Genomic DNA, 12,962 nt, shown 5'->3' with positions numbered 1-12,962 from the left:
CCTGCGAATGCGCAACAGGTTTGACTGAGGAGGCAACTACCCATGGGCAAACCCCACCAACCTCCCTTCCCTTGGACCTCCAATATGACTCCTCCCAGGTTTAGGGGAGTATGACAGGGACCTTTGTCTAAGAGAACTGATGGGACGAGTAGCCACCTCATCCAATTCACTGTATCACTACTAGGTTAATTTCCTGTTAAACCTAGACTCAAGATTGGCAATGGTAACGGTCGGAAGCAAGGGAGCCAGGCGCAGGGGTAGGTGGAATAAAAATAGGAGGGCTTGAAGCAGGAGAAAAAAAGGCGGGAAGGGGGAAAGAAGGAATAGCAGAGCTATCTTCTAACCTAGGCAAGGGTAGAATTATAGGCTAGGGGAAGCTCGTTCCTTGGCTCTAGAGGCAGCTTGCCTTTCTATGCCTCTCTAACTTGTCTGGTTGAGATTAAGTACCTTCTACTCTTGCTAACCACAACATTTAGCACAAGTTTTCTCCCTACCATATTTCTGCCCTCTAAATTTACTGCAAATTTTATGAAAACCATATGAAGATCAATGTGGTTTGCAACTTTTGCTACAATAGCGAAAACAGGTGAACTTGAATCAGACATCATCTTAACCAAAGAACCAGAAAAATTTTCCCGAAAGTTATTAAACTTGAAGGCTACTCAAATAAGGGATACTTCACCGAAATCCAGCCATACTACCGAAAATCAGTAAACAAAAGCTGCAGCCACCCCCCATGTTACTCAGTTATCAGCAGCTCTGTTAGGTATGTAGCAGCGCCAATACCCAATTATCAGCACCGATAAGTGGAAATCTGCGATTTTCAGCACCGAAAATTGCTGATTTTTGTTGCTTGACAAGGGTTGTAAAAACCAGAACGCCAATAACCAAGCCCGCCGATAACTAGGGACTGCCTGATATTTACAACCCTTTCAAACAGTCTACAAAAGCAACCTGTTAAAGCTATAGAACTGAGCCAGTTCTGGGTCCTCTGCCAAGCTTGTAACATGGGACCAAACCTGATGTCTTGTTTGGTGCGATATGCAATTTCCAAAATTTAAAGATATTCAAAACTGTCTCATTATGAGTTTTAAGCCTAAGGCTAAGAGCCAAACCTATCAGGGTTATTCAAGAGGGATCCTGACGACCTTTGGAGAATACTTCATTTAATCAATATCATCCTATCGAGGGATATCACTTATGTGTTAAGAGGGTATAACATCTCATCTCTGACGAAAATTAGGTCAAAAGCATCTGTATTGTTGGATATTGGAAGAACAACTGAAGCAGTTTCCAAAGTGGCAGTTCCAATGAAAAGGACATTTCCTAAGATTTTTTGCATCAGTTTTCTTTGTCGATATCTGAAGCTGCTGCCTCTATGGATGATCTACGTATATATGTACTGTATATGGCTTTCGACAAGCACCTTTGTCGTTAGTGTTTTTCTTTTATTTGCACAAGGTGGAGGATGTACCTCAAGGTACTTTACTCCTTATCCCCATACTGTAGGAGCAGCATTACTTATCTTTGGTTCTACTAAGTTTTGAGACATATCTACTAGGGAATGCATTCATCTGCAGCTGGATGGGAGAATAAGGGAGTCCTGTTCATGTTCCATAACTTCAGGCAGAAGTGATATTACAGTGCTTGGAATGTGAATGATAAAGCGACAGAGCCTACCAAATTTGTGGATATATTTTTAACTCAGGAGAGATTATCTGCCTAATGGGAGTATGCTCTCACTCAAGCAGGTTGAACAACAGATGCAGGCACATACCAAAGGGGTAGGTGCTCCCAACTTAGATAAGGCCCTAGTGCTGTAAACTGAGGGATTTAGCACCTTTGCGTAACACTGACTTTCCTACAAGCTTTTCAATATAACCAATGCTTAGAAGCCCAACACAAGCTTTACAGTTGCCACTTATTAAATGTTTCACAGTTTTTGTCAATGTATCTAAGGTCCTGCCAACAGTTATTAAACTTTGGAGCAGCAGATCAAGCACCAAGTTCAGAGGCTGAATAATTAATTGTATTTGCCTTTTCCTTACCAAACTGAGATGTGCTGAAGGCCACCATCTTCATTATTACTAAAGTAATCCAAGTTTTCTATTTCTGATCATACAGGTATTAAAAGTTCATCTGAACATATGATTGCTCCCATGTTGGTGTTCACAGACTCATGAACACACTGCTGCATCAATAGGTGGTGTTATATCTTAATGTTTCAACTACTGTTCATTCCTTGAAATAATTTATTCACCAGAATGGTAATTGTTCATTCATTAAAACTAGTTAAGTATCTAAAGTACAATCACCCCATCTACTGCTCTCAGAGTTTAGTTTCTTACAATACTGGGCAGTCTACTTTCCTTTAGTTCCAGCTTCCTAATGGGTGTGTTTGTCTGGTTACTATTTTTTTTATTGTATTCTAAATTGCAATCTACTATGCAAAGGGCGACCAGTCCTTAATTTTTTTTTTTTTTTGTCATCAGTGTTGAGCACTTCATATTTGTTTACAGCTGGGGTCTTTGGACTAGGTGTGCAAAATGATGGTTTTCCACTTTTTTTCATGCCTATCTAGTTGACTCCTGTTTCCTCTAATAAAGTTTCTCTTGTCTGGTGATGTCCTACAGCTGGGGCAGAGTTATCCTGATATATAAGATAGAAGGTTTGAGAAGGCTTGTAGCTGGTTCCTGTTGACTCGGCAGACCCTGCCTTAGCTACTGCATCAAGCATAATATTCACCAATTCTTGTCTGGCACCTGTCCCTGAAACACTGAACCAGCCTCAAGACATTTGTAGCCCATTTAAACTTTATACTGGTCCTGGAGACCCAGCACCAGTCGGCAGTAAAACTGAGGGTAAAGTAACTGCTTTATTCATTTTAAGAGCCTCTGCATATTTCACTTCTCTGCTAAGTAGATTTTTAGCATATCCAAACCAGAGATGCTCTACCGTTCCTTTTACCAAACCTGGTGCTTCTTATCCATATTCTTCTCAGTTCTGTTACTTTATGCCCCTTATTTACACCTTTATATCACACGTAGATTGGCAATGTTCCGTTGAAGAGATGCTCAAAATCTGGTGTTTCTTCATAAGAGAGATGGATGGCATAAATTACACTAACAGTAGCATTAAATAGCCTGGTTTAAAATATGGGCTTGTATTCTTTCATTTACAACCAGATAAGGTTAGGTAAATTGATATCTTCATAAAAATAAATCATATTAGTTCAAGAAACTAACACCTTCCAAATATTATTGAGGTATATATCTAGTATCGCTGACAAATCTCACACTAAAATGAAAATCAATGACATTCACCACAGTGGTCCATTAGTACTTTTTACAGTTAGGTCACCTACACAGCAATATGTCATCGCACATTAAATGATAGACAAATCTACAAGTGTTGAATGATAACCAAGTAGAAGTCACAGCATGTGTCAAATGATGATCATAATCCAGGAGCATGGGAAACATTAATGGAATAATCCATTGCAAAAAAACCATATCTTGAAAATCTCCAGGAGCCATCTGCCTTTCATAAAGTTTATTCCTTCACTGATTTACACCAGTAAGAGCTAACAACAGTATGAGTTAACACACCAACATGTTTATGGTGGCTCACATGCAAGTTGAAGAGACATTATTACATGAATACTAAGGAACAAACTAAAATTTTAATGGCAACTGAAGATTAAGCCAAATGTCTGCCTCATAAAAATACCATCCCTACAAACCAATTTTAACAATGGTATCCCTTCTTAATTATCAAGACAAGTGAAAAGTTACAAAAATTGGACAAGATCAAGAAAAATTAAATAGAGCAAAAGGTTTTACAAGTGGGGGGGGAGGAAATCCTACAATACTCTAGTAGATTGGACAATAAATCAGAAGAAAGTCATTGAAATATACAGAAGAAATAACATGAGGAAAGAAAATGTAGACATTTAGTCAAGTTAAAAGCAAGGTGCATTTGACATTCAATACGCAAGGACTAACACATTCACAGCAAGGAAATTTATTCTTTATGGATTCTACACCAACTAGATATCTATTTGATTAATTAGGCTGTACTGAAGCAAAATACTTGACCCAGCTTCAAACCAGTATTTTCATCAACTAATACTCTGAGTTACAATAAAAACCCACCAACTATGATACAAACCTGAGGTGCTGAAAGTGGAGTAAGTGGAGAGTGTGGTGATGCAGAACTATCAGAGCTATAGCTAAAACTCTGTGCCAAAAGCCTCCTTAGAGGGATTCCTCCTCCTGCATTGCAAGCTCCAGTCTGTTGGATTACACAATGTATCAATGCGTTTCCACTTCAACTTCCCCTAAATTCAACAAAAAACACATTCCACCGGTTTTTTCATTAATTTCATTTTCCTTTCAAACAACTTACACTTGATTTAAAACTAGTTATAATGCACTTCATAGAAATTACAGAAATTAATTTTATTAAAACTAAGGTCAAATTCATTTCTTAAAAGTTAGACATTTCTAGCCTCATTTCTCACTGAATGATAGCAAACCTAAAATTTTTAGACAATACTATACAATAGTAGTCATTCTCAGATTGGAGTTTAGTTATTTTTCCAGCTAACTTATGATGGAATATTGGAGTTTAAAAATTTACAGTACTAACCAGATTTTTTTTTTCGCCTCCAATATAACAAACAATTGAGTAGTACCAGGAAAAAAAAAATAGTGCTGACCACAATTCCTTTGCATCCAATAACTTCCTAAATAATAATAAAGGTGTTAAAAAAAAAGTGCTGACCACAAACATGACCCCAGTTCCTTTGCCTCCAGTATGCTAGGATTCAGCTTCTTTCTTCCAACAAAGATTTATACATTAACCTAAAGTTACAATCTGAAAAGTCTCTGGCATACATGTATGACAAAGCTGTATGATAAAAAGCTATATACTGTGTTACTACAAATTCTATATATCTCAACCTAATGCACTTTCCAAAGGTTATATTAACCAGAAAACACTTTATTCATAAATTTCTTACTGAAGTAACCTAGCATGTACAAGCATCACCTATAAAATAATGATTTTGCAACTTACAATACAACAAAAGTGTTAGTACTCTCCAGCACAAATTATTAACAGCACATAACAACCATAATGCAAAAACATATATTATGCACATCAAATTACTATAACTAAGCATGAGTGGTGAACTTTCATATAAGCCCTTTGCATTTTGCAACAGAGATATCTCAACACTGCAGTAAGCACAATTTCTACACGTCTTCGGATTAATAATAGCTAGGGCTTGGTCGGTGCTACTTCAATATATTACAGACAACTAGTAGCATTATCTAAAATATGAACTTCACTGATAACCAAAAGATATCTATTAAAATTCACTTACTGGAGGTGAGGGCTTTGTAGTAGCTGAAGCAACACTTCTGTCTCTTCCATCAACCAACTCTGACAAATATGCATCTGCAACAAATTATAAATTAGAACATAAGAATTCACATGAAGAAAAATTATAAATTACACAAACTATACCTGCCATCAAGAGTAAAACTTTCATAAAAAAAAAAAGAATAACTGTGCATATTACAACAGCACAAATCAGCACAGTGCATTCTCTCTCATAAACAAATGTCAAATTCATGTAGAAACAAAATTTGAGTCACAATAAAGTTAAGGAGTTACACATTAAGTGCATTACTAAACATTTTCCAGTGTGTCTGCTGTCTAATGTATTAATGTGTGAGTAAGAGTATGCATATGCATGCATTTATAAGCACTTCAGACTATCATGGGAGCGCTGAGTAATGTTTAGTTCAAGATGTAGTAATTACTTAATAAGAACCATTTACTGATAGTGAACGCACTGATAGTTCAGAATACACATGGCACTTTCGAATGTCTCTCAAGAAACCAGCAAATTCGTGTAACTGGCAACACTTGGGTCCTTAGGGTGCCAATTAAGAGGGATTTTACTGAACAGTAATATTTTTGTTAACAGTGGTAATATTACATTACAGTACAGTATAATATTCTTCAGTCTGGCTAAGTACAGACACTGGTAGTCAACAGCATACCAGTAATCATTAATCTACTGGATACCTTAACTTTTGCATATAAGACCCTAGCGTATATCTAAAGCCATCTTAAAAAAAAAGGGGGGAAGTTTTATGGGCTATCAAATACTGAATAGTAATCCACATTCAAGTTTGGCAAGAAAAGTATATCTCAGTCATTCAGTATAAAGCATCACTCTTAAAATATTTTCATGTGCCTGGCTAAACAGGAATCTCTTTTGCAAGATTAAATACTGCCACCCAGTCAAGCCCTCTTCTGTACCTGCTGAACATGATGGCAACAGTTTTTGATTCAGAAATCTTCAAACGATGCTCCTTAGCCCTTTGGTAACTCCATTAACACTTACAGCAAACGCTTTCTTAATACTGTACTGTAAACATCCAATTTTCCCGCATCTTTTAGTCCAGAAAACCTGCTGGTGCAGCACTTGAATCAAAAAGACCCATTCCGGACTGACAATGCTTGTCAGGCACCATTCTCCTAACTGCCACATTTTAATAATTACAAGCACCTCTATAGTTGTAGTTTCACACCACTTAATGTCATCATGACAACATCGTCTCACTCCTCTATATAAAAAAAAAAAAAAAAATAGCCCATTCTCCTAATATCTGAATTGGATATGTTCAGAATTCAGCAATACTTCAGAAAGTGCAAAGTGCACATAAAAACATTTTTTAAAATGATGCAAAAATGACATTTGTAAAATAAAAATAGTTTTATATATACTTACCAAGTAATTACTTAGCTAATGAGTATCCTTGCACAGCATCCTAAATAAAAAAATTCGCAGTAATGCATCAGTTGCAAAGCTGGAGGTGACAGGCCCCGCCCAATGCAACAGAAGCATAGGAGCAACTTACCGCCAGCAGCATCATTCTATTTTATTGCTGCAAAGTCCATGAAAAAAGATGAGGGAGGGAGGGCTCTGATTCAGTAATTACTTGGTAAATATATTACAAAACTATTTTATTATAAAAATGTCATTTTCATATAAGTAACTTACCATGTAATTACTTAGCTGAATCCCATATTGCAAGAGGGATGGAATGAATGGACTATTCTACATCAAAAATATTAAGTGTGGTAAATGACTTGCTGCTTCCTTACCTGGTAAGAGAGCTACTGCAGGTGAATACTGCCTCTGGTTTATCTTAACCTGTAGTGGCATGGCAATGAGTTTAAGTTGCCTCTACATCAGTGGAAGTCTTGCAGTGGAGGATATTCCTGATCGCTGATGAGACACACACAGGAAAAAAGTTGCCCTTGCCCTGGGCACAGTACCACAAACCAACAACCAGAAAACCCTATCACCCACCCTGACACAAACCTCTCCACATCCAAAGAACTGGTGGGCACTCCAGGTACAAAGTACCCTCCGGCTCCCCAAAAAACTCAACACCCTACATCAAGACAAAAAGACAGAAGAGAGACAGGATCTCTCCTATGCTTCTTCCCCCAATATCAAGCCAGCCACTGCTAATGGCCCAAGGGTACTGCAGTTTTCAAATACTGTTTCCACTTACAAATAATGAGATGCAAAGATCAATTTGCACCTCCAAAAGGTTGACTGAAGAATGGATGAGAGGGATAAACTGAGCTTGAAGGTGAGAGAGGTAGCCACTTACTCTGACTTCATGAGCTTCAACTTTGATCAAAGGAAAAGTATCTTCCTTAATCCGGGAATGCGCTTTGGAGATCAGGTCTCTAATAAAGAACGATAGGACATTCTTTGAAAAGACGACGAGAAGGATTCTTGAGAGAACACCAGAGGTTGCTAGCAGGTCCTCTGATTATCTTGGTCTTATGCAGATAGTTCAAGGCTCTTGACTGTGCAAAGAACCCTCTCCTCTTCATCTGGGCTCAGGATATCCATTACATTCTTAATAATAAGGAAGGAGTGGAAGGAGCAAGGCCAAGGTTTAGGTGGATCCTCATTCTTGGCTAACAAACGCAAGGTGAAAGAGCATACTTCATCTCCTTGGGAGAAGCCTACCCTCTTGTCAATGACGTGCAGCTCACTTACATGTTTGGCCGTAGCTAGGGGTACTACAAAGAGGTCTTCAGCATATGTAAGGTTCTTGAGGGAAGTGGAACTGAGCAGCTTGAGAGGAGACCCGTAAGCCACTTAAGGACAACATAATGAGGTCTTCAAGATCCTGGTTAGGAGAAAGAACCATAACCTCTGTTTCAAAACCGAGGTAAGCATCGCTCGTTATCTTGTAATGTGGACGAGGAAAGATTTCTACAGATCCTCAGGTAAAGGAGAAAATCCATAATCTGGGCTAAAGATGTTTCAGAAGACGAGATGTGATGTCTGAGGCACCATTGACAGAACACTGGCCACTGACTGGTAAACGTTGCAAGTAGATTGTCATCTGCACTTTGCAAAAGCTTCCGCAGCTGCTCTTGAAAAACCCTTTGCTCTGACAAGTTTCCTGACAGTCTGGAGCCTGTCAGAGCGAGAGTGGACAACCCTTGGTGGTATCTCTTGAAGTGATGATGTTTGAGTAGCCACGGTCTTTGGGGGAGCAGCCTCGGGAAGTCTACCAGAAAAGAGAAGAAAACTTTGGCTGAAACAAAGGATGACCAATGGGAAGTGATAAGGCCAGTTAAGTCCCCATGGGAGGAGGCAGCAACTCCCAGAGAGGGAGCTTCCCCAGTTGACGTACGGCTGATATTTTGTCTTGATCAGAAGAGAGGGGGGCTCGGCAAGTCACTTTGCCCTGCTCTCGCTTCATTGAGAGCTGGCTTCAATCTCTTTTATAGCTTTCTTAGAGGGGGAAGAAAGCACCATTTTGGGAAGTCAATAATGTTCTTTAGGAAGGCTTGTCATAAGGAAGGAAAAAGCAGAAGACAGAGCAGCCAGGGCAAAAAAAAAGTGGGAAAACTCGCCAAGAGCACCCGTAGTAGAGACCGGAGACAGGGATAAATCTTGAGGTTTCGAAGAGGGTGCTTTCCTAATGAAGCTCAAGATCTCCAACAGCTGTTCCTTGATGGGTGCCAAGGGATCATCTGGCTCAGAGGCGGAAACTTGGCATTCAAGAGATGAAGACGGTTGATGATTAGTAGGAATCAGGCGTCAGGATGCACAGGAGCAGGTGCTGGGTGCACAAGAGCAGATGCTATGAGCACAGGAGCCAGAACTAGGCTCTCAGGAGCTGGCACCTTGAGGTGAGACGGAGTCTCTGGTGACAGGCACTTAGACCAATGCTTCGTGCATTTGGTATCCTTGGGGGAGAACGAAACAGAATCCATGGGTGCAGGTAGCTCAACTGAAGCAAAAACTTAAGGATCCACTCTATAGCTGCAAGACCGAAGCGGGTTGTCAAAGGGGCCCGTGACGCTTGACCGGCAACGTGGCAGCCAGCGCCAAGTCATCCGTGTGCCTTTTCAGTGGCCTGGACGAATCAAGGAAGCATCTACAACGCCAGCAGTCAGAATCTGAGCCTGAGTTCGAAGACAAGCAGCGCACATCCAACAACATGCCTTTCCAGTGGCAGTCTGTCAAAGTCTAGGATCTAGAAACAGGCTCAACTGAGAGGGCAGCAACCTATAGGCAAACCCCACCAGCCTTCCTTGGACCTCCGGTATGTCTTCTCCCAGGTACAGGGGAGCAGGACAGTGACCTTCATCCAGGAGAACTGACGGGACAGGAAACCACCACCTCCACTAACACTTCAAGTAACACTTCATCACTGAAAACTTTGACCATACAGACACGTAGGGACAGCCCTATCTCCGACACTGAATTAACCACTAGACTAATTTTCATGTCAAATTTGGACTCGATTCTAGACTCATGACTGGCTTCGGCATCAGGGTCAGAAGCACGGGAGCTTAGCACAGGAGTATGTGGAGGAATACAAGGAGGACTGGGAATTGGAGTGTGTGTGTGTCCAGGAATATAAGGAAGAGCTAAGTTAGTCTGTCTCAGGCTTAGGTGAAGAATCTCTACTAACAGAGGGCCTACTTTCAGCCCAAGTGGCTGCCTTCCTTAGCCTATTCTTCTCAAATCTATCAAAATGAGATTAATGCACCTCCCATTTACATTCATCCCAGTCCTTGCACTCTGAACATGTATTCTCTCTCAAGCACACCTGCCCCTACACTTAGTGCACATGGTATGTGCATCATAAAGCTTAGTTAATCTAGCCTTACAGCCCTTGCTACAATAACGATGACTGGAAGCACTAGAATCAGACATAGCTAACTAGAAGAGAGAATCTAAATGCAAATGACAAAACCAAAAAGGCAACAGCTTGCACTAAACAAAAGTGAAATACTTCACCAACTTCGGCAACCATGCAACCACCAGTGAATCAGGCAGGACTGCAGAGTGCGACATGCTGTTGGCAGCGCGGCATAAAAGAAAATGACGCAGCTGGTGTTAAGTTGCTCCTGCGCTCCCTTTTGCAGTGAGCTGGGCCTGTCATCCTCCAATTTGCAACTGATGCGTTACCGCAAATTTTTAATTTAGGATGCCATGCGAGCATAATCGTTAGCTAAGTAATTAGTTGGTAAGTTTTACTTATATAAAAAGCTAAAATAGGTCATGCAACCCTTTGTTGATAAAAATAAATTTTTAATTAATTTGTATTTTTCCTATCATACAAACCTGAGGTCTTTACATATGGATAACTTTCGGCCAAGCTGGAAAGTCCAGCCGTTAAACTTTTGCAAGGCAATTATGGTAACAGTTACCTAAGGTAGGGGCGGGAGTACCACCCACTCAACTGGTATGCATTTAATCTCTTCAGTTTACCTTTTGGCCTGGTAAAAGAATGCGGGGTGGTAAGAGGTGGGCCTTTTATGTAAAGACCTTGGGTTTGTATGTTTGGGAAAATACAAATTAATAAAAAGTTTGTCATTTGTTCCTACACAAATACAAACCCACAGTCTTTACATATGGAGAATACTATTGGAGGGAGGATTCCAAGTAATTCTCTGAACTGACTGGTAGTTCGGCTCACCTGGTATTCTCTTCCTGGTCATAAAAGAGCAAAGGAAGGATACCATACCTCTGATCTGCTGAACATGTGTGATGTTTAACTGCCAGACTTCTGGGCACTTCGAATAAAAGGAATGTATGAAAGCCATTGATTCAAGAGGTACGGACAAACCCACAATGTTGAAGATTATATAGCTAGAAACAACCTATTTGCTTGCCCATAGTCAGCCCTTCTACCTCCTTGCTAGAGAGAAGGTAGGAAATGCATCTATTAATCCAAACAAAACTGGATTATAAACAGGAAACTCAAGTCACACCGATCACCTGTATGCATGCCAGTCCAGTTGGTGACAGCTCATTCATTCCTCCTCTGTCCACTGGAAGAGGAAGGAAAACAGGAGTAAGGTATGAAGCCAGTCCCGCCCACACCTCCCTGTAGCCACACACCTTAGGCGAGATATAACCTGTCCTTAAGAACTGGGCAAATGACATCACTTACTGAGCATCCACCAAGGATATAAGGAAAAGGAGTCTAAGGACCCATGGGCAATAACCCAAGGTAAAAGGATAAGAATGTGAATGCATAATTATATTCTATCCAGGTACTAGATCGAGCAATTACTGCCTGTATTTCGCACTCCTCACAAGAATAACACTTTCGCATCTTTATAGTTTGAGCGTCACGCCTATCAGAGATCCAAGGTGTCTGGGAGCGCTCGACAGCGCGAACAAAAATTTTTTTTAAAAAATTCAGCAAAAATATAAATTTTATGCCTACAATGTTCATTTTGCTGTCCTTTTTTTCTCAATGTTTATATTTTATGGTGGAATAGTCAGAATAAGAGTCCCAGCCCTCTAAATAAAAAAAAGTTTGAGTTATTTAACGAAAAAAAAAACTTTACTTATATTTACATTTTCGTTCGTAGCCCAAAAACTATGAAAGTCAGGAGAATTAATTTTTTTTATGAGAAAGCCAACAAATTTCTCCAAATATCGATATATAAAATAATGAAAAACGAATAAGTACAGTTGGTGAAAAAATTGATAGAAAAGAGGGTAAGAAACAGAGCTCGCTGCCCGGCGTACGGTGAGAATTAGCGCTAGAAAGTCAGGAGAATGAATTTTTTTATGAGAAAGTCAGGAGACTGAACCTTTTTTATGAGAAAGCCAACAAATTTCTCCAAATATCGATATATAAAATAATGAAAAACAAATAAGTACAGTTGGTGAAAAAATTGATGGAAAAGAGGGTAAGAAACAGAGCTCGCTGCAGTTGTGAAAAATTGATAGCAAACGGTGAGAATTAGCGCTAGAAAGTTTTTTAAGAGCTCTATCTTGGTTATTTTTCATAGAAATTACTTTGTAAATATACAAAAATGTGGAGGAAAGGTTGAGGAATAGAGTGAGAGTCAAGAAAAGTGGTTTTGGTAACGCCAACAGTTTCATTTTGACGTTATAAGTTGATTGAAACAAAAAAAATGTTACTGTTGTCAACATTATCATTCATAGCTCAAAAACTATCACAGTTAGGCGAATTAATTATTTTTTATGAGAAAGCCAACAAAATTCTCTAAATATTGACATATAAAAGAATGAAAAATCCAGACGTCTCTTGTGTGACTAACGCGTTTTCCACTAGCTTTACCATAAAAACTTTGCGAATGCATGTTGGAAATATATCCTATATTGATGTCACTATATGTAAACAATCGCACGTGTTCATAGTAGCTCGCACGCTTGGTCTCAGAGAGAAGCATGGGTGGGATCAGCTGATTTCATTGTAAGAATTTTACTACGCCAGGGATTTGCGCATGCGCAGTACAGGAACTGCTTGGCTGGCATATCGATGCCTGAGTTACACAGTCCAAGGTATGCTTTAGCCTACGGAAACCACTAATTGTCCGAAAAAAAAAAAAAAAAAAAATTTACTCCTAAC

At 39.6% G+C, this 12,962-nt stretch overlaps 1 protein-coding gene across 2 annotated transcripts in view; it reads right to left on the bottom strand.

The window, feature by feature from the left end:
* orb (polyadenylation element binding protein orb) overlaps window positions 1-12,962 on the bottom strand; it is a 208,534-nt gene that overhangs the window by 125,789 nt on the left and 69,783 nt on the right. For both annotated transcript variants that reach the window (XM_067126228.1, XM_067126227.1), the window contains exons 3-4: window positions 5,390-5,463; window positions 4,171-4,293 (exon numbers count right to left, since the gene is read on the bottom strand). In XM_067126228.1, coding sequence (XP_066982329.1) covers window positions 4,171-4,293; window positions 5,390-5,463 — 197 coding nt within the window. The remainder of the gene's footprint in view (window positions 1-4,170; window positions 4,294-5,389; window positions 5,464-12,962) is intronic.

Source organism: Macrobrachium rosenbergii, chromosome 24 (assembly GCF_040412425.1).
Source record: "Macrobrachium rosenbergii isolate ZJJX-2024 chromosome 24, ASM4041242v1, whole genome shotgun sequence".
In the NCBI taxonomy this organism is placed as follows: domain Eukaryota; kingdom Metazoa; phylum Arthropoda; class Malacostraca; order Decapoda; family Palaemonidae; genus Macrobrachium; species Macrobrachium rosenbergii.
This window is presented reverse-complemented; position numbering and strand designations above follow the sequence as displayed.